Below are 22,859 nucleotides of genomic sequence, written 5' to 3'. Positions count from 1 at the left end.
TTTCCAGTCTTTGGGTACGGATCTACCGTCGAACAAACGGTTTTATATGAGTGTTAAGTATGGAGCTAATGCATCAGCATACTCTGAAAGGAACCTGACTGGTATATAGTCTGGACCAGCAGACTTGCTTTTATTAAGTGATTTAAGTTTTCACTAATCCGAGGATATTTACTTCTACGTTACTCATATTTGCAGCTGTTCTTGGTTCGAATTCTGGAATATTTACTTCGTCGTCTTTTGTGAAGGCATTTCGGAAGGCTGTGTTTAGTAACTCTGCTTTAGCAGCACTGTCTTCGATAGTATCTCCATTGCTATCGCGCAGAGAACACTGTTTCTTGCCGTTAACATACTTCACATACGGCCAGAATCTCTTTGGATTTTCTGCCAAGTTTCGAGACAAAGTGTCGTTGTGGAAACTATTATAAGCATCGCACATTGAAGTCCGAGTTAAATTTCGAGCTTCTGTAAAAGATCGCCAATCTTCGGGATTTTGCGTCTGTTTAAATTTGGCATGTTTGTTTCGTTGTTTCTGCAACAGTGTACTGACCCGTTTTGTGAACCTCGGAGGATCAGCTCCGTCGTTTGTTAATTTATTTGGTATAAATCTCTCAATTGCTGCCGGTAATATTTCTCTGAATTCAAGCCACATCTGGTCAACACCTATTAATTTGGAAGGAGTGGAGATTGTCTCTCAGGAAGGTGTCAATTGAACTTTTATCTGCTTTTCTGAATAGGTATATCTTGCATTTATTTTTGAAGGCTTTGAAGATTACAATATTCAGTCTCGCTACGACAACCCTGTGTTCACTAATTCCTGTATCTGTTTCGATGCTCGTTATTAACTCAGGATTATTTTTTACTAAGAGTTCAAGTGTGTTTTCACAACCGTTTGCTACTCGCGTAGGCTCATGAACTAACTGCTCGAAATAATTTTCAGAGAATGAGTTTAGCACAATTTCGGATGATGTTTTATGCGAACCTCCGGAATTAAACACGTATTTTCCTCAACATATCGAGAGTAAATTGAAGTCAACATCATCTATAATCGTATGAGTCGGGTACACGTTTGAAATCAAACTCAAGTTTCCTTTGAACCTTTCAGCAACTGTATCATCTGAACTGGGAGGTCCGTAAAAGGACCCAATTATTATTTTATTCCGGTTGCCAACAATGACTTCTGCCCATACTAGCTCACAGGAACTATCTACTTCAATTTCACAAGATAAACTACTTCAAACAGTAACAAACACGCCACCGCCAACACTTTTTATCCTATCCTTTTGGTTGTTGGTTGTTTTTGGGGAAGGAGACCAGACAGCGTGGTCATCGGTCTCATCGGATTAGGGAAGGATGGGGAAGGAAGTCGGCCGTGCCCTTTCAGAGGAACCATCCCGGCATTTGCCTGGAGTGATTTAGGGAAATCACGGAAAACCTAAATCAGGATGGCCGGACGCGGGATTGAACCGTGGTCCTCCCGAATGCGAGTCCAGTGTCTAACCACTGCGCCACCTCGCTCGGTATCCTATCCTTTTGGAACACTCTTAGGTTCTTCGCAACAACGCGTATAGTGGGCACCTGACCTATTCAGCGGAGCCCGAAACCCAACCACACTTTGGCCCAAGTCGAGGAATCTGCAGCCTACACGGTCGCAAAACCGTCGGAGCCTCTGATTCAGACCCTCCACTCGGCTCTGTACCAGAGGTCCGCGATCGGTCCTGTCCACTATGCTGCAAATGATCAGCTGTGCTTTCATCCTGCACGCAAGACTGGCAGCCTTTACCACTTCTGTTAGCCGCTCGAAACCAGAGAGAGTCTCTTCGGATACAAAGTGACATAACATTGGTACCGATGGGAGCCACCACCTGCAGTTGGCTGCACCCTGTGCTTTTCATCGCATCTGGGTAGATCCGTTCCACGTCTGGAATGACTCCACCCGGTAAACACACGGAGTGCACAGTTTTCTTTCCCTTCTTGGCAGCCATGTCCCTAAGTGGCCCCATAACGCGCCTAACGTTGAAGCTCCCAGCTACGGAGACAGGAGATTTAGTGTTAGTGTCAGAATTGAAAAGGGCTTTGGAAGAGTCGATATCAAATTAGGAAGAAAGGATGGATAACATTCCACTGAAATTTTCTGAAATGATTGTGAGAAATGGCAACCGAACTACGACTATTCAAACTTTTGTATAGAGTCTATGAGACTGGTAACATACCATCATACTTTCGGAAGAACATCATTCACCCAATTCCGATGATAGCTAGGGCAGATACGTGGGAGAACTATCGCATAATCGGCTTAAAAGCTCATGCATCCAAGCTGTTGACAAGAAAAATATACAGCAGAATGGTTAAAAAAATATTGAGAATCTGTTAGAGGACAATCAGTATAGCTCCAAGAAATGTAAAGGCACAGGAGAGGAACTGTGATGTTGCGTCTGACAACGGAAGCAAGACAAGAAAAAAAATAGAAACCGTTTGCAATGGTGCAAGATGCTCGAAATTATGAGAAAAATAAGAGTAAGCTATAGGGAATATGTCAGGAACCAAGAGAGAACAATGAGGTTGAAATAACGAGAACGAAGTGCTCGGATTAAAAAGGGTATAAGAAAGGGATGCAGTCTTTAGCCCCCGGTGTTCGATCTATACGTCAAAGAAGCAATGACGGAAATAAAACAAAGATGCAACAATGGGATTAAAATTCAGGGTGAAAGGAAATCAGTGGTAAGAGTCGCTGATGACACAGCTGTACTAGGGAAGGTGTAGAACAGAACCTGCTGAATGGAATGAAGAGTGTAATGAGTATAGAATATAGTTTTGAGAGTAAACCGGAGAAAGACGCAAGTATCGCGGAGTAGGAGGAATGAGATTAGCGATAAATTTATTATGATTGGTGACCACGAAGTGCAGGAATTCTGCAACCTTTCAGGCAAAATAAAATGCTGAACCAAGCAAGGAGAGTATAAAAAGCAGATTAGCTCGAGCTCAGCAGGCATTCCTGATCAAACGAATCTACTAATATCCAACACAGGCCTTAATTTGAGGAAGAGATTTTTGATAATGTGAGCCTAGAGCACACAACCATGGACTGTGGGAAAACCGGACAATACGAGAATCGGAGGGTTTGAGATGTGGTGCTACGGAAGGATTTTGAGAGTCAGTTGGGCTGACGAGAAATATTATTGTTGTTGGTTGGGGTTGAAGGGACCAAACAGCAAGGTCATCAGTCCCGTGTTTCAAATGTGTTCCATTCCGATAGTGTGACATCTCAGAAAAGTCAGAACGATAAAAGGGAAAAGGCTAAAAAATGTAAAAGGGCAGTCATGTTGTCAATGGTAAAAACAAAATGAGGTAAGTCAGCAAGAGAGCGAACCCTACGCTATTCTAGAGGCAGGAAACATGCCACCTCGGAAGCAGCAGAGGCAAGACAACCTGCGACTTAAAAGGTGCAACCGCTAAAATGGAGAAGGGCGTATGGGAAAAGGACACTAATCAACACTAAAAAAAATTATAAAAACAGAGTAAAAGGGGATGAAAAGAGAATCTAGGCCAGGGAGGGGAGTCGGGAATCTCCCAACACGGCTTACAGTGGGAGACACCCCAACACTCGCCGCCCTGCCCCAACACAAGAGAGAGATTAAAAACCTTAGAACTGAGAATAAAAACCACTTTCCCGGAGGAAACCGAGAACCAGGTCGACCATCCGGGAATCGTCAGCCAACATCAAAGGTAAAGTGCGGGGGAATCTGTACTTAGCACGCAGAGCCAAAAGAAGGGGGCATTCAACTAAAATGTGGGCTACTGACTGACGAGAAATAAGTTGGTTCTCCGCAGAATCAGCGAAGAAACGATCATATGGAAGATACTGACAAGAAGAAAGGACAGGATTATAGGACATGTGCTAAGACATCCGGGAATAATTTCATAGTACTAGTGGGAGGTGTACAAGGGAAAACTGTACCGAATGACAGAGCCTGGAATATATTCAACAAATAATTGAGGACGTACGCTGCAAGTGCTACTCTGAAATGAAGATGTTGACGCAGAAGTGGAATTTGTGACGGACCGCATCAAACTAATCAGAAGACTGACGACTAAAAAAGGGATTTTCGTATTTGTTTTCAGCCTTTCAACAGACCTGATGACGCCATCTATCTCCTCCATCTTTTATCAACCTAATCATATCTGAGTGTTTACTATCTCTGACATGCTCTACGTATTTTATATGGTCTAATTCTCATCTCCCACAGCCATTTTCCTCTCAACTTCCTCTTAAAGTGCCAAGTTAATCATTCTTGGATACTTTGGCACATGTCTCGCTATGATGTCCCTTCTTTTGGTAAGGACTTCCCGCAGATTTATTTCTTCTCTCTTTCTTCTTGGTACGGCTGCATTTTGTATCTTATCTGGCCACACAATGAGCGTATTTCCAGGCGTTCGCAAGTACACTGGCAGTGCAAAAAGGTGTGTACATTAATGTTTATCTTACGAGACAATTTTCTGGCCACATTGCTTTCTCGGCAAGGGCATGATGTTAGTGGTTTGCAGTTCTGTCCCCGCAGCCCCAATGGAGGTGGGAATTTGCATCGTGTGGATGGCAGTGACGAGCGCGTGTGCTGTGTAGTGATGTACTGAATGATGATAACAAAAGAAGGGAGTATGTTACACATGGTGCCATCATATAGCCTCCTCTCTAATAGCACCAGGGAGGCTGCACAACCTAACATCCCACAACCAACGCACTTGTCACCGGCAGCCGTTGCAACCTATATCGTGTTCTTGTTTCACGATATACAGGGTGATTCAAAAAGAATACCACAACTTTAGGAATTTAAAACTCTGCAACGACAAAAGGCAGAGCTAAGCACTATCTGTCGGCGAATTAAGGGAGCTATAAAGTTTCATTTAGTTGTACATTTGTTCGCTTGAGGCGCTGTTGTCTAGGCGTCAGCGTCAGTTGATGCTAAGATGGCGACCGCTCAACAGAAAGCTTTTTGTGTTATTGAGTACGGCAGAAGTGAATCGACGACAGTTGTTCAGCCTGCATTTCGAACGAAGTATGGTGTTAAACCTCCTGATATGTGGTGTATTAAACGTTGGTATAACCAGTTTACAGAGACTCAATCAACTGTATGGAGAGTCCTACGAAAAAGGTTAGTTATGAAACCTTATCGTCTGAAATTGGTTCAAGCACTGTCTGCAGCTGCCGCCAGGCACCCCGTGACAGAGCACTTCATCACTGGCCTCCAAGAAGCCCTGATCTTACCCCCTGCGATTTTTTCTTATGGGGGTATGTTAAGGATATGGTGATTCGGCCACCTCTCCCAGCCACCATTGATGATTTGAAACGAGAAATAACAGCAGCTATCCAAACTGTTACGCCTGATATGCTACAGAGAGTGTGGAACGTGTTTGAGTATCGGGTTGATATTGCTCGAGTGTCTGGAGGGGGCCATATTGAACATCTCTGAACTTGTTTTTGAGTGAAAAAAAACCTTTTTAAATACTCTTTGTAATGATGTATAACAGAAGGTTATATTATGTTTCTTTCATTAAATACACATTTTTAAAGTTGTGGTATTCTTTTTGAATCACCCTGTATTGCGGAGTAGTCTCTGGCGCAGAATTGCCGTTAGTTACCTATATTGCCAGAGCATATCGGTTGCAGAGCCACCCGTTTCTGGTTGTTAAGTCAATGTTAGCTATCTATATTCCGTCAATAGCGAGGCATTTTTGGAAACAGAACGCCAACAACTTAGTCTGATTGGGTAGGGCGAGGGGGGGGGGGGGGGGGGGGACGACGAAAGTTTACAAAGACACCATCGAAACCACGAGTTGCAGCGACCGGACCGAGGATCGAGGATGATGCCAGTTAGCTTTCTCTACAACCAGAGTCCAGCGTTCGATCACGGCCTCAACTTGCTCGGTAGCACCTAGCTGTGCGTAAACCTCCATCCATTATTTAAAAGTGCAACGCTTGCTGTCCAGGTTTCGAGAGGGCGCGTTTCTGGATGAGGTATCGAATATATTGCTTCCCCCTACTTATACCTCCCGAGGAGATCACGTATAAGAGAGATTCGACCGCGCACGGAGGCTTTCCGGCAGTCGTTCTTCCCGCGAACCATACGCGACTGGAACAGGAAAGAGAGGTAATGACAGTGGCACGTAAAGTGCCCTCTGCCACACGCCGTTGGGTGGCTTGCGGAGTATAAATGTAGATGTAGATGTTGAGAAGAGCTGTAAAATCGTCTTTAGAATTATCGAATCCATAAAATTTCAGTGTCACAAAATCTGCCTTAAGTAACACAATGAACCACTACCTTTTAATCCAGTGTAATGTGTCATTCCTCCAAGATCTCTACTTGTATACAGTAAGAAATGCCCGATAGAACTGAGCATGTAAGCAAGGAAGATAAACATTTGAACGTTTCACACATGGGGAATAGCTGTACTGATTCTGAAGTAAAGTTTCAGAGTGAACCACTTAAGAACATCTGCTTCTGCAAAAAAAAGTATTTTTCAAGGTTGTGGGGCGTACTCAGTGTGTGAGGGAGAATGGCGTCACTAAAAAACGGTCTTCACAAACGAAACTCATATTCTGCTCTGTCACATAGACAGCCGTATTAATTTAGTTTCAGTTGAGGAAAGGTAAGGCATGTACTGATGCTGATAGCAAGCAGTCAGAACAATTTGTAGTGAAATCTACAGTAGCCACCCCACGTTCAGTCGACACTTGCACACCACCATCTCTGTGGAGCTTTCACTACAACTATAATTGCCGACGGCCTGTTGAGCCTCCCGTGGAGCCCATGTGGTCTGCAATCGCCAGAGACGGAAAAGTGACTGGGAAACAGCCTAAACACATCAGGGCTGGACGTTGAACAGGCAACCGGTCGTTGCGGATGCATACAATGTTTGTAGAGTACACTCATTGATCAGAAAGGTGCCAACGCACGTTGCTACTTCATGCCACCGTTTATGGACGGCGTATGTGAGTGTAAGTCTCGTGACGGATTCAGCAAGTACCTTGTCGAGTGTCGACAATCTCGCCATGACATATTTCAGCATACATTGTGTACCGGCCTGGAGTTATGAAACTAACGATGTGGGACGGCGTGGTACGGTAATTTGCACAATAGATTGCATCTCCTGGTAGCTGGTATTATTTGTGCATAGAGCATTACCTATACGAAGTCATCAGAATGGATTTCCTTCCAGCTTGAACGCAGTCTACTGTTGACTGTGGAGAGAGGATGTGAGACTGATGTATTACAGTTTTGGCATCTGCCTGAATCATAAAAATCTTTCCTCGAAACCGCAGTCTGTGTGTGTGTGTGTGTGTGTGTGTGTGTGTGTGTGTGTGTGTGTGTGTGTTTTCAGGGGCAGGGAGGGTCTACTATGTATTCCACGTTTATAATGGAAATCTGCTCTCGTGGAACATCATTGACGGTAGGTAGTTTACTGGTAAGTTCCTATGGGACCAAACTGCTGAGGTCATCGATCCCTTGGCTTACACACACACACACACACACACACACGAGGGAGGACTCGAACCTCCGACGGGAGGAGCCGCGCGAATCATTGATGATTTTCCGTCGTTGTGCAGGCAGATATTGTCAGGGCCATCACATAAGACGACACTCTTTTTGTGGTATAAGCTTCTCTCTCAGGGTCAAGACGTTTGTACGCTCTAAGCAAGCTACTCAAAAGTAAAGCTTTGTCGATCATCACAAAGATGAAAATATATAACACCTTCATCTGTCCAGTAGTACTGCATGGTTCGGAAAACTGGACGCTTACTAAGGAAGAAAGAGAAAAACTGAATGGGTTCGAAAGAAAAGTGATGAGAAAAATCTGGGGACCCCTGTTGGAGAATGACATCTGGAGAGTTCGAAAGAACACTGACATTTATCAGATAATGAAGCAACACATTATTGTCCACAAATTAAAAAGTAGGAGATTGCTCTGCGCTGGGCATATGGCTAGGATGGAAACCAACAGAATTCCTAGGAAGGCATTTGAGGGCACTCTGCAAGCAACAAGACAATTGGGCCGAACTCGCACACGATGGAAAAATGAAACAGAGAAGGACGTGGAGTATTAGAATTCCCCGCAGGGTGGAGAGAAACAAAAGAAGATGGAAGCAGATCGCTGATGCAGCGCGTGGTCTACAGGGCCTGTGATCGTTGAAAAGAAGAGGCAGCTTCTCTAACAATTCGTCATTCAGCTAACAATTCCTGTTGGCAGTCCATCCATGTTTTCTTAACCACCGCGTTGCTCGCGCCATTTTCTGTTGAACTTTCTTGGTTAATGCACAGAGAAAGGTTGAGACCTAATCGATCTGTATATTATTTTACGATATGCGACTACGTCAATAGTTTGTAGTAAACCACCACATTATATACTTCTGCAAAGGGTTGTCCTTTGGGCGTCGTCGTAACTTTATAGATAAAACCGATTAGGCGTCGACTCCGCTGATGGGACTGTGATGCTGCTCGGTGAAGTAACTCTGGGCGATTCTGACTACAGTAAAGAGCGGGGGAAGTACTCGTTTGGTAAAAAGCAGTCTAAATAAAACTTTCTCGGTTCTTTGTGAGCTCAATTATCAGGCATGTCATACTGCATTTTGATCCGTACCTGGTTTTACAGAACACAGTTACCATCTGTTCTGCATCAAAAAATGACTGTCGGAAGAAAGTCTGACGTAACAAAAAGAAAGAAACACTGCAACTTGCAAACGCAGCGAATAAAACTGCCTGGAAAAATATATTCGGTTTATCTTTGTGCTTCATTACGTTTCAACTCAAGAAATCACTGATAATGAGTTTTATTTTTATATAACACTATTACTCACAACACAAAAAATAATGTAATGACAAAATGTCTGGAGAACAGTCACGTAAAAATATTAAAATAGCTCCATAAAAAAGAGAGATATGGGCCATCGGTTCGATAGAAACCTCGCTTCAGCTGTTTCTTACGTGGTTTCTATACGTATAGAATGTACTGCCTAAAATTACTAAATCACTGCGCAAACCACCACTGGTGTCAATTCACATATTAATCTGCCTGACAAGTAACATACGAAGAAATTTCTATATCAGCACAATGTTTACAGCATATTTTGAAGTTTTCTGCAGAGGCCCAAAATATCAAAGTCCCCCTAGAAAATCAATGACACCACCGCGGTGCAATTTTTTTCTCATATGCATAAAACCGACTGCGTGTGAGTCCATTGGCATGCCTTGTGAATTATTGTACAATGGAGACGCCGGGAAAAAATAACACAGGCTGTCTACCAACACACCCAAAATATACTTTTGCAGCAGAGGGCATTCTTTATTCTTTCCCAAATATGCACGACTGCTGCTAACGACCACAGCATGTGCGCTCGGTGTTTCTGAAACAATGTACGCTTGATTTTTTCTTTTTTTTTTTTTTTTTTTACTATTGTTAAATTTACTTTCAGTGTACAACTTAAATGACTGACGAATGCAGAAGCTGCAAGACGGCAGTTTTATATATGTCATAAAATGTATTCATTTTGAAGCTGTTCTGTCTATTATTTGCTTCTCGCTTGCATTTTTCTTTCCTTTCCGATTCAGAACTTTTTCTTGAATAATCTTAAGTTTTACTGAGTTTACACAGAGATTAAGTGCACATTAAATTCGACGCGGAAATAAACAACAAAATTTGGCGTGAAGACGTAAGTAGCGCTCACTTAATACTTCATATAAAACTATTTTGATCAGCTTTCGTTGTGCAGAATATGTTAAATATTACGAAGCATCCCTTGTGTAAAGAAATTTGACAATTGCTGTAACTGTCGCAACACACACCAGAAAATTTTAAGATCGAAACTTCATTATCAACTTATAATACAAAATACTTATCAATACAAGATACTTATTACAATGTTTTCGCTAGCTGTGGAAACATTGTGGGGTACTGAAAAGAGCGGCTGAGCTTACGATTATTGATTTAATCTGACACTTCATGTTGTTATATGACAGTTTATAGTACCAGAAAAAAGCGAAAACAGTGATGATCTAGTGTGTCTCTCAAGAAATTAATGAGACCCTTTACAACCTTAGCGCATATATATTTCGAAAGGTTATTTGAAGAACTCTCGTGGATGGGTATTCAGCACCCCACGGACGAGGCGAAGTGTCGTCTGCCTCAGCCTCTCTGCCCAGTCCAATCAGTGGCGGGTTAAATATTTTGGAATAATTCGGGCTTATATTCGAAATAAAGCTCCAAAATGTTACTTACTTTCCTAGTTCCTCCTTCAGATCATAGTTATCACTGAATCGAGTACAAGCTGCTGGAGCAGCCATACCGAAAACTACAATATTTACTTCACTACTGAAAACGAACACACTACGCTGCGCAACTGAAGGTACAGTAGTAATCGATAATACTGAACTCAAACTGATGTATTAGGAAGAGAGCATAGTTGCTTTTCAGTTGAAAGCTGTCCACAAAATAATTCTAAAACAATTAAAAACGTTGTATTTTACATAGTTTTTCACTCTATGACATGAAACAGATAGTAAAACATCAGTGTTACTACCAGGGCTACCAACGTATCGACGACGCCTCGCGCTTCGCGCTTGTTCGAATCTGGCGCGAAACGAAAGCCGTGTTATTGACAGATTATGCGTACATACAAGAAGCCTGTAGATTTATTACAGCTGATAATATGCTTGATGTTTTCGTAACGTTGGATGACTTGTTTTAGTTTCCTACTCTGATTCGCACCGAGGTATTTATTTGAAGTTTCATTGACTCTCTGAAATGATGAATTGAATGAGTAAAATTTACCAAATGTAAGTCTTGTCTCCAGTATTGCGAAGGTAAAGTGCAGTTTTAAATACGCGAACAAGTAAGATATTTAATTCTACTGTAGGAAATCACACACAAAAGCACTGAATGTGTGCGTGCCAGAATTCTACTACAAAGTGCGGTTTGCGAAGAGAGTACATATCGGTACTTCGTATCCACTAGATGTACCACCAATTTCCTTTACCTATACAGAAGAAAAACCGAAAATGTGTTCGGGGTCTTCTCAGTTTTCCAGCAGGAAACTTTGTAATGTTAACAAGTTTCCATTGCGTCAGCATTTAACATAGAAAACGATGACTCACTTCCGCAGAAGAAATTATATTATTGTAACGTGTAAAAGGTAGCGGATAAGTAATTACTAACTTCTGCATCATTATGATTTATCGCACAAAATGATCCATGGAACGTGAAACTATCAAACTAGTGAAGTCAGAAAAAAATATGCCGAGAGGTGTTAAACACACAGAAATTAATTAGAAGTGTCAAAGATCATCTGAGGATGGTAAGCAACAGACATGAAGTCCACAGTTTCAGTTTCTATTGACAGGGCTGAGATTTTGTCTCCTGGTGGTAAGTCCTGGCAAGTTTGTCTATCTCTCTCTAATGTAGCCACACATTTCAACATCATTTGTAACTCTATGTTGAACTTAAATCTGATAAATATAACATCCCAAGAAAACACCTTTATTACCCTATATGTCATTATGAGCGTTAAGCCAGTTTAAAAGACCACCAACAGCTAGATATTCTTCTGAGGTGAAGGATCTCATAGCTCCATTTTTACTCGTAAGATCTCTTGAAACATTATTTTGCCTACCATGATTTCAGTAAATTCTTTTCATATTGGTAACAAGAGACACAATTGGAATTATAAAAGAATAAAACATATTGGTTGCTGGCAGGCACAAAACGAAACATTGATTGACTGATTATAAGCCATGTATGTTGATTGGAACCTTTATATTTTGAGTGGCATTTCACAGATGTGCAAATGATGTCAAGACACAGCAGTGTTGCAAAGCAGTTTCAGACTCATAGATTAAAAAACACAAAATGTGGAAGAGTATGTGTAACTGCAGTAAAAACAGAATTTTCCTGTATATCCAAGACAGTGATAGATCATGTGTACATGCTTTTCCATGTTCTTTCACATGTTTTACTCATTTACTCAACAACAACAACAACAACTTTAATTGCTTTTTGATAAGTGTAAATGATGTTCATCAAAATACAAAATTCTTTCCTGCAACATAGAGCTGCAAGGTAATGTGTAGGAATTGTTTTTCTGTTTTGTTTCGAATAATACTGCCCACAGTTCGTCGGAAACTGATGGTTTATTATTTATTATCACTATTATTTATAGGTACTGTTGGGTAGGTAATGTAGTGGCAGTGAGTGTAAGAGTGTTTTGATCTTCAGTGAGTTCTCTTCAGGATGTTATGTTTAATAAATTTGCATGATACTGTTTCTGTACATTTTGAGAGAATGATTTCATTATTGGCAGTTATATCGTCAGCAGTCCTGAAAATAACGTTTGAGAGAAAAAGGAGTAAAAGAATGTGGACTTCTGTCTTCAGGCAAAGATTTCAGAGTGCAAATTATGCCAAACTTTTCTTGGTTGTTATCCATTTGGGTAACAGGGAATTGTGGTTTTCACACCAAGGGATGTGCTAAGACGCTGTACTCATATTCAGGAGTATGAAGATTCAAATCTTCATCTGTCCACCCAGATTTAAATTTTCCATAGTTCCCCTAAACCCCTTAAGGCAAATTCTGGGATGATTCCTTTGCAAAGGAATTTTCTTTCCCAATCCTAACTTATACTCCTTTTCTAATGACCTCATCAAAAGTGGGACATTGAACCATAGGCTTCCTTCTTCGCTATTAACTAATAATATCTACCACCTGTAGGTCATGGATATTTTTATTGGACTCCGTATTATGTACTTCGTAGTAATAAGAGAGGTTTACGGAAAGAGTTTAATTTATATGAGGAGCTTGTATCCCAAATTCAGTAAACTGCTTTGTTTTGTTGTTATGCTAGTTATTGAATACTCAGTAAACTCAGTGAGCAGTGTTCTTCTGCTGAAATGTGGACTACTCACCAACCTTTAAACATGAGAACCTCAGTGTATAAATTATATGATTCAAAAGGTGAATTAAAGTACGAAACTGAAAGTGGAAATTGTTTTCTGGTGTTTTATCTACATGGCATTTGATTTTTAATTACATGATGTTTCTTTTTCATTAGACACATAATGTTGAAACAAAAATAGGCCAATGTAACACTGTTTTCAACACTTCGTTACTTTCTACGTATGTGGACCACTGTTTCATAATTTTGTATGTTAGCACCTTATAGCTTAGAATGCAAAAACACAATGTTTACGTGTTCTCTCATATGAACTTCTTGGTATAAATATAGTTATGGAAAGTCCTCAGTGGAATATAAGTAATGGAAGAAGTGGAAGTAACACCTGGGATTACAGGAGCATCCGATTCCCACTTGTCTGCTTTGGCCCGTGACGTAAGGGTGTTGTGGTGTGTGACATCATGGCGGTGCGGAGTATAGTTTATGAGTGTGTTGTGTTTGTAGATGTTGTCTTATTGCGGTTGGTGGTGTCCTCTGGTGGTGCGTGGATGGTCCACGTGTTATGTGGTGTATTGGGTTCATTTGGGTGTCGGTGCTTGACGTGTGCATTTATCAGTCGTGACTGTTATAGAAGAACGGAAATTAGTTTCATTGAGTTAAGAATTCAGTTTCTGTTGTGTTTATGTTATTGAACCCATTTCATTATCCACTTCTAGGAATAGTGTATTATATAATACAGCAGTAACTTTCAATCCCTTCTAGATTTTCTGGCATTAAAATTGTCACTTGGCCCCATCACTTGTAGCCTCTTGACAGATTTTCTTGCCTGCCCGTCCTAGAACATTCTCCAATACATAAAAAATTATATGTTGCAGATATTGCACCATCCTGTATGATGTCATTTCTTAACTCAAGATCAGCTGAAAACATTGCTTTAGTTTGCTTAGGATTTTGTGATCTTCTTCAGCCCAGATGATATTTAAATGTATTGCATTTTATTTTAAACTGTTCCTTTGTGATATTATGGATCCTGTCTCTTGCTTCACAGTAGTGTGAAGATTCTACAAATTTCCTAACCTTGTTCTATTAATTTTTCTTTATTTTTGGTGAATTTGACATCTCTTTTGATCCACACCGCATTAACTTAAATAAAGTATTGGCAGAGAGGGCTTTTTATTGTACTGTACAAAGATTTCTTTCTAAGTCATTCCTTTATTTAGATTTGGAAGAATTAGAATTATTTGTGTCATTAACAAGCAGTCTAAAGGATAGTATCCTTATGAATCCCCTTACCCTCATAGCTGCTGTTTCAATTACAGTTTACTTTTGTTTTACACCTTCATATTCTGTGCTCATGATCTTGTAGCTGCTTTTATTGGGGCCAAAAACAGTACTGTATTGTACTATTTGTGTTTCTTTCTTATCTTTCTCTTACCTAGTATTACAACTGCTGTTCCCCTTACAGCATCCTTCTTTTTGGTTACTATCAATGATGCACATCAGAAACTAAATGCAAGAACAGTAAAGCAGAATCACCGCAGTAGCCAGTTATGTGTCAGTTGATGAGTAACATGTCTTTGCACGTGGAAGAAAAGCTACTAATAACATATTTGTATTAAAACAGGTTATAGAACAGAGAGAATAACAAAGAAACAGATTGAGTAGTGTCTTTTCAGAACTTAATAAATGCAAACTAGTGAATTTTTGAGGAAACACATTTTTTAAATATCATACTGAAACACTGATTACATAAACAAGATAATTTAACATTTTAAACAGCTTTTGTGGGCACAATTCCAATTGTGTGTTAAACATTTCTAGAATTTTAATTCTTTATTTTTCAGAGTAGAGAAACAAGGTTTCCAAGTTTTTTCAAAAGTTGAAATACAAAGATGGAAGTTAAAAATTTTGTTAATATACGAATTCAAATTGATATATTTATGTTTCTTTTTAACTTTTAACATTAATTTTGAAGTAAGATATCCTACTGTGCATTTTGTTGGAAATACAATAATGTAGGCCTACTTCATTGTAACACTTCAGTATCATACTTTCCCATAATTCAACATAAAAGTTTTCTGGTATGGTACTGCATCATATTGTATAAAACTACTGCTGGAGAAAACCAACATTTTGGTCATGATTGCAGTGTGGTCTACCAGACCCACCAGAAGGTTGCTGCAACCATGGCCGAAACACTGGTTTTCTCCAGCAGTAGTTTCATACAATATGACACGTTACCATACCCAGAAAACTTTTATGTCAACTGACTCTGGCTGCAGAAGCCTACACAGTTATATTTCCCATAATTGTTTGATAAGCACAAGTTCAAAATAGTAACAAACTCTTTTGAAATGCAACAAAAAATAAAATACTGACTACAACAATACTGTTTCTCCTGGTACATTGAAATGCCTCGTAAGCTTAAGGTGTAATTTTTCTTCTCCTTGCGGAACATGTTCATCTTTTCCATGTGGCTGCTTTCTTCATTCTGACTGCAGTTTCTAGATTTCTATACCTTGACCTCTACAGGACATTATGAGTGTCTCCACTGTAGAATTTTCATAAGTCATCACTAGCTGAGCAGTTATTTTTAAAGACATCATAGATCACAGGGCTTTTAGTGCATTAGAGTTGAGATCCTTTGCTTTCCAATCCATATGTAGTATCTTGACGGTGCTATGTTGTTCCAGCACTTAATAGTATTCAGTTGGTGAAAGAATACCTCCCTTTTTCTGGTTGTTTTTTATCCACTGTACCAGACACTGCCAGGATTATAGGCATTACCACAAATAGGGAAATAATGCACCAGCTTATTAAGTTTTCTGCTTTCTTCCATGAAGGCCATTGGTATGAACATCACTACTGTATTTTTATTTTGACTTGTAAAAGAGTCAGAAAATGAACGAATTTCATGTGGACCATTTTCTGGAGTGGACATTCAAAGGTTTCTGAGAAAATTCAGTGGTGCAGAGGGTACTTGGTTTCATCTTTTTGGTCCTTCTGCTTCAAGCCAAGAATCATCAAGTCCTTTCCTTTGTCTGTGCTTGGGAATGAATCATCATTCACTAATTGTATAGCCAAACTGGTTTTCAAAAGACTACTTCATCTATAGAGAGCTCTGGTATTGGCTGATTCTGTCTTATATCAAAACATACTTTAACCACATTTGGATTTTTCTCCTCCATTATTGAACAGAATTTCTTTGCATGAGGTTCATGCAATATGTGGTTTGTGATAGATTCTTTTTCTTCAGATCTTGTTCCTTTTGAGAGACTGTCTTTGGACATTCCTGATGTAGCTTGAAATGTTGCAGCACATAGAGGTACTCTCTGGCAATGTTTTATTCTTATTCTGTGTTTTAGTGAACCCATATTCTTCCTTTTTGCTTCTTTCTTGGTGTTCCTCCTCCCTGACAAAGTTGGCTTGAACTGAACAGTAATCAGGTGTTAATGTTGTTGTATAAACCACCAATTTATTTCTTCTGTTGGTTTTGGCATTAAGTGCTTGCCTACATTTTATTTACCCTTTTATTTATTTATTTATTTATTTATTTATTTTTAGAAAACTCCCTCTGTGTCACTGACAGCGATGACCTTCATTGTTATTCTTCCTTCAGATCTCTCAGAAGCAAAGCACAGTTTGCGTTATCATCTTTTGGTTTAACTGGCTGAGAATAAATATAGAGTTTTGCAAAAACTCGTAGTTTTCGACCCCATATACAATGAGTAGAAAAATGTTCAGGAAAACTCAGGAATACAGAAATACTAGTCACTGAGGAATGAAATAAATAGGAAATGCAGGGAGGCTAAGGCAAAATGGCTGCATGAAAACTCTAAAGAAATCAGAAGAGAAATGATTGTCATAAGGACTGACTCAGCATACAGTAAAGTCAAAACAACCTATGGTGACATTAAAGGCAAGGGTGGTAACATTAAGAGTGCAATGGGAATTCTGCTGTTAAATGCAGAGGAGAGAGCAGATAGGTGGAAAGAATACATTGAAAGGCTCTATGAGGGGGAAGATTCTTCTGCTGTGATAGAAGAAGAAACAGGAGTTGATTTAGAAGAAATAGAGAATCCAGTATTAGAATCAGAATTTAAGAGAGCTTTGGAGGACTCAAGATCAAATAAGGCAGAAGGGATGGATAATATAAAATCAGAATTTCGAAAACCATTGAGGGGAGTGGCAACAAAAGGACTATCCACATTGGTGTGTAGAAAGTATGAGTCTGGCGACATACAATCTGACTTTCAGAAAAATATCATCCACACAATTCGGAAGCTGAAGGAACAGAATTATCGCATAATCAGCTTAACAACTCATGCATCCAAGTTGCTGACAAGAATAATATTCAGAAGAATGGAAAACAAAATTGAGGATGTGCTAGATGATGATCAGTTAGGCTTTAGATAAGGTAAAGGCACCAGAGAGGCAATTCTGACATTGCGGTTGATAATGGAAGCAAGATTAAAGAAAAATCAGGACACATTCATAGGACTGTTGACCTGGAAAAAGCGCTCGACAATATCAGGTGGTCCAAGATGTTCGAAATTCTGAGAAAAATAGGAGTAAGCATGTTGGGAAAGACAGGTAATATACAGCATGTACAAGGCAAGAGGGAATAACAAGAGTGGATGACCAAGAATGAAATGCTTGGATTAAAAAGGATATAAGGCAGGGATGCAGTCTTTTGCCCCTACTAATCAATCTGTACATCGAAGAAGCAATGATGGAAGTAAAAGAAAGGTTCAGGAGTGGAATTAAAATTCAAGGTGAATGATAATGATTTGCTGATGACATTGTTATCTTGACTGAAAGTGAAGAAGAATTACATGATCTGCTAAATGGAATGAACCACCTAATGAGTACAGAGTATGGATAGAGAATCAATTGAATAAAGACAAAAGTAATGAGAACAGCAAGAAACTTAACATCAAGATTGATGGTCACGAAGTAGATGAAATTAAGTAATTCTGCTACCTAGACAGTAAAATAACCAATGATGGATGGGGCAAGGAGGACTTCAAAAGCAGACTAGCAATGGCAAAAAGGGCATTCCTCGCCAAGAGAAGTCTACTAGTATGAAACATAGGTCTTAATTTGAGAAAGAAATTTCTGAGAATGTACGTCTGGAGTACAGCATTGTAAGGTAGTGAAAAATGGACTGTGGGAAGAGAATTGAAGCATTTGAGATGTGGTGCTACAGACAAATGTTGAAAATTAGGTGAACTGATAAGGTAAGGAATGAGGAGGTCCAGCACAGAGTCTGAGAGGAAGGGAATATGTGGAAAACACTGATAAGGAGAAGGGACAGGATGATAGGACATCTGCTAAGACATGAGGGAATGACTTCCATGGTACTAGAGGGAGCTATAGAGGGCAAAAACTGTAAAAGAAGACAGAGATTGGAATATATCCACCAAATAATTGAGGATGCAGGTTGCAAGTGCTAGTCTGAGATGAAGAGGTTGGCACAGGAGAGGAATTTGTGGTGGGCTGCATCAAACCAGTCAGATGACCCAAAAAAAGAAGGCAAATATTGGCTTCTGACAACACAATTTCAGCAGACAATGCATGGCAACAAGTCCGATTTGTAACCACAAAAATCTAAATTTTGAACTATTGAGTGTTAATTGACTTTTGAAAAAAAGGTTCTTCATTTCACCTATGTAATTATAGAAAAAGCTTTAGACAGTGTATCTTGTCAAAGTTGTGGCTAATACTGAATGATGGAGGGTATCATCAACATTTGATAAATGTTGTAAAGAACATGTGCAACAAGATAACTATGATGCGAAAGAAATTAAGGACTAAATCTGGGGAAAGGAAAGTGTTTAAACATGTTGCCATACACTAATGGTCAAGTAATAATAGAAGGGAGGGTGATATTCAAAGACCTATTAATAGACTACATAATCTGTTTGAGGACAAAAGATAAGTCACGGATTTCAGAGGAAAAGAGCTAGTGACGCAGAAGGTCATTCTCCACACTCAACCTTTAAACCAAGTCAGACATTTTTAATACCATGAGTGTGAACTAACGTATACTGAAAAGGATTCCAGTCAGTTCAAAAATTTCAAGCAATAGTAAGAGTATTTAAGAAATATGGTTGGTTAGTATTGTGCTGAAGTTGTACAATGTCATTGGATTTACTAATTTTATAGTACATAGTGAGATATGGGTGGCGCAAAGAGGAAAAAAAAACCCTCCATAAATGAGGAATACAAGAGATAGAGAATGCAGTAATGATATACATTTAGGTGACAAAAGCCATGGGGCACCCCTTAAAACTGTGTGGAACCTCTTTTTGCCCAGAGTAATGCAGCCGCTGGATATGGCATGGACTCAACAAGTCTTATAAGTCCCCTGCAGAAGTATTGAGACATGCTGCCTCTGTAGCTGTCCACGATTGTGAAGTGTTGAGAATGTAGGATTTTGTGCACAAACAGACCTCTCAATTATGTCCCATAAATTTTTGATGAGATTCATGTCAGGCAATATGTTCAAATCATTCGCTTAAGTTGTCCAGAATGTTCTTCAAACCAGTCGCAACAATTGTGGCCTGGGCGTATGACATCATTGTTTGAGAACATAAATTCCATGAATGGCTACGAATGAACTCCAAGTAGCTGAACATAACCATTTTCAGTCAATGATTGGTTCATTTGGACCAGAGGACTCAGTCCATTCCACAGAAACACAGCTCATACCATTATGGAGCCACCACCAGCACAGTGCCTTGTTGATGAATTGGGTCCGTGGCTTCATAGGGTGTGTGCCACACGCGAACCTATATCAGCTCTTACCAACTGACATCAGAACTCATATCACTAGGTCACAGTTTTCCAGTTATTTGGAGTCTAACGGATATGATCATGAGCCTAGGAGATGTGCAGGCAATGCTGTAAGCAAAGGCAGTCGCATCAATTGTCTGCTGTCATAGCCCATTAACACACAATTTTGCCACACGGTCCTAACAAATTTGCTCGTTGTACTTCAAGCAGTGTTGCTTGTCAGTTAGCATGAAAATTCTACACAGACACCGCTGCTCTCGATCATTTAGTGAAGGCTACTGGTCACTGCAATGTCCATGGTGAGACATAAGACCTGAAATTTGGTATCCTTGGCACATTCTTGACACTGCAAATTTTGGAATATTGAATTCCCTGTAGATTTCCAAAATGGAATATCCTATATTTCTAGCTCCAACTATCATTCTATGTTAAAAGTCTGTTAATTCCCTTTATGCAGCCATAATCACGTCTGAGACCTTTTCACATGAATCGGCTGAGTTCAAATGACAGCTCCGCCAATGCACTGCCCTTTTACACCTTGTAGACACAATACTGTTGCCACCTTTATATGTGTATATCGCTGTCCTACAATTTTTGTCATGTCCGTGTAAGATGTCTACATATGCTCTTATAACTTCCAAAACATTGTGAAATGCATGGCAGAGTATAATGTTAATTATAAAAGTACACAGAACATCAATTTTAAGTGGTTCTGTGGAGAAACTCTTCAATAGGTTAAGTGTTGGCCCCATAGAAAATTTTTGAATTCTGTCTTACTCTCCAAATTACCTGCAAGATTTTTAATAAGTAGTAGCAGGTTATTGAATATATATGTGTCCCTGTACCCGACCCATCCCTATACTAGTGTCAACCCCATGAAGTTCTTGTGGAGCTTGTTTTCAGTTCCATTGTTATAACAATGTTTCACATGGTCTTTGTAGAAAAAAATATTAGTAATGACAAAGGACATTAGTCTGTTAGAGAATATACAGGGTTATTACAAATGATTGAAGTGATTTCACAGCTCTACAATAACTTTATTATTTGAAATATTTTCACAATGCTTTGGACACACATACAGAAACTCAAAAAGTTTTTTTAGGCATTCACAAATGTTCGATATGTGCCCCTTTAGTGATTCGGCAGACATCAAGCCGATAATCAAGTTCCTCCCACACTCGGCGCAGCATGTCCCCATCAATGAGTTCGAAAGCATCGTTGATGCGAGCTCGCAGTTCTGACACGTTTCTTGGTAGAGGAGGTTCAAACACTGAATCTTTCACATAACCCCACAGAAAGAAATTGCATGGGGTTAAGTTGGGAGAGCGTGAAGGCCATGACATGAATTGCTGATCATGATCTCCACCACGACCGATCCATCGGTTTTCCAATCTCCTGTTTAAGAAATGCCGAACATCATGATGGAAGTGCGGTGGAGCACCATCCTGTTGAAAGATGAAGTTGGCGCTGTCGGTCTCCAGTTGTGGCCTGAGCCAATTTTCCAGCATGTCCAGATACACGTGTCCTGTAACGTCTTTTTCGCAGAAGAAAAAGGGGCCGTAAACTTTAAACCGTGAGATTGCACAAAACACGTTAACTTTTGGTGAATTGCGAATTTGCTGCACGAATGCGTGAGGATTCTCTACCGCCTAGATTCGCACATTGTGTCTGTTCACTTCACCATTAAGAAAAAATGTTGCTTCATCACTGAAAACAAGTTTCGCACTGAACGCATCCTCTTCCATGAGCTGTTGCAACCGCACCGAAAATTCAAAGCATTTGACTTTGTCATTGGGTGTCTGGGCTTGTAGCAATTGTAAACGGTAAGGCTTCTGCTTTATCCTTTTCCGTAAGATTTTCCAAACTGTCGGCTGTGGTATGTTTAGCTCCCTGCTTGCTTTATTCGTCGACTTCCGCGGGCTACGCATGAAACTTGCCCGCACACGTTCAACCGTTTCTTCGCTCACTGCAGGCCTACCTGTTGATTTCCCCTTACAGAGGCATCCAGAAGCTTTAAACTGTGCATACCATCGCCGAATGGAGTTAGCAGTTGGTGGATCTTTGTTGAACTTCGTCCTGAAGTGTCGTTGCACTGTTACGACTGACTGATGTGAGTGCATTTCAAGCATGACATACACTTTCTTGGCTCCTGTCGCCATTTTGTCTCACTGCGCTCTCGAGCACTCTGGCGGCAGAAACCTGAAGTGCGGCTTCAGCCGAACAAAACTTTATGAGTTTTTCTACGTATCTGTAGTGTGTCGTGACCATGTGTCAATGAATGGACCTACAGTGAATTTATGAAATCGCTTCAATCATTTGTAATAGCCCTGCACATATTTTGAAGCACTTTTTAAGTGTTTTGAAGAGGGCTCTACAGGATGCATTGTATAATATCGGATATAATTCCTGTAACAAGCTTGTATATCCAAAAACTGTAGAGCCAACATTCTTTGCAGGTAATACTATTATAATAATCACTGCAGAGTGGCAAACATTAATTTTGTTGTAGACAAAAAGTCATCTGTAGTGCCCGTTAATTTACATTTATTCTGATGGATAGATTGTTGTTTCCCATGTGGCAGTTTGGAGCGACATTTCCTGTTTACAATGTGAAAGTAACAGTGTTCATTGTAAGCAGGCCTCTATTCTTATAGGATGTAGATAACTGTTGTCCTATTGTAAGTAGCAGTGTGGCCGTGCAGATCTTACGTGATGTTTATAGTTTCCTGATGGATATGGGTGGGCTTTTGAGTGTGTTTGCCTCTATTGGCATGTATGTTTACAATTTATTTATTCTTTCTTTACTTGTGTTTTCATTGTATTACAAGTTCCTACAAGCAGTCGATGCTAAAGTATCTTTTTTGTTTTTACGTGTGGAACAAATGTCACTTTGTGTTTACTTAACATAGGTAAGAGTTGTGCTAATATTAATCATTTTATTTCTAATCATCTTTATAATAGAATTCACTGTTTATTCCAGTTGAGTATTTCACGTATGGCAGAAAAGCTGGTTTGAAGTGTTATATAAATGATGAATGCATGTGATGGTTGTACCACTTGAAAATGGCCACAATGCCGATTTTGCTAGTCATGATGTGAACAATGGTGAAAAGAAAGAACTGAAATGAAA

The 22,859-nt window shown here is 39.8% G+C and overlaps 1 protein-coding gene across 21 annotated transcripts in view; it reads right to left on the bottom strand.

Annotated features, from left to right (window-relative positions):
- The window catches only part of LOC124605478 (calcium/calmodulin-dependent protein kinase type II alpha chain), a 983,452-nt gene extending 973,045 nt beyond the window's left edge, over nt 1-10,407 (bottom strand). For all 21 annotated transcript variants that reach the window (XM_047137200.1, XM_047137224.1, XM_047137250.1 and 18 more), the window contains exon 1: nt 10,267-10,407. In XM_047137200.1, coding sequence (XP_046993156.1) covers nt 10,267-10,331 — 65 coding nt within the window. In that variant the 5' untranslated portion in view covers nt 10,332-10,407. The remainder of the gene's footprint in view (nt 1-10,266) is intronic.
- Nucleotides 10,408-22,859: the final 12,452 nt, after the last annotated feature.

The sequence above is a fragment of the Schistocerca americana genome, chromosome 1 (assembly GCF_021461395.2).
Source record: "Schistocerca americana isolate TAMUIC-IGC-003095 chromosome 1, iqSchAmer2.1, whole genome shotgun sequence".
Lineage (NCBI taxonomy): Eukaryota > Metazoa > Arthropoda > Insecta > Orthoptera > Acrididae > Schistocerca > Schistocerca americana.
Note: the sequence above shows the minus strand (reverse complement) of the source record. Positions and strands in the feature narration are given on the sequence as shown.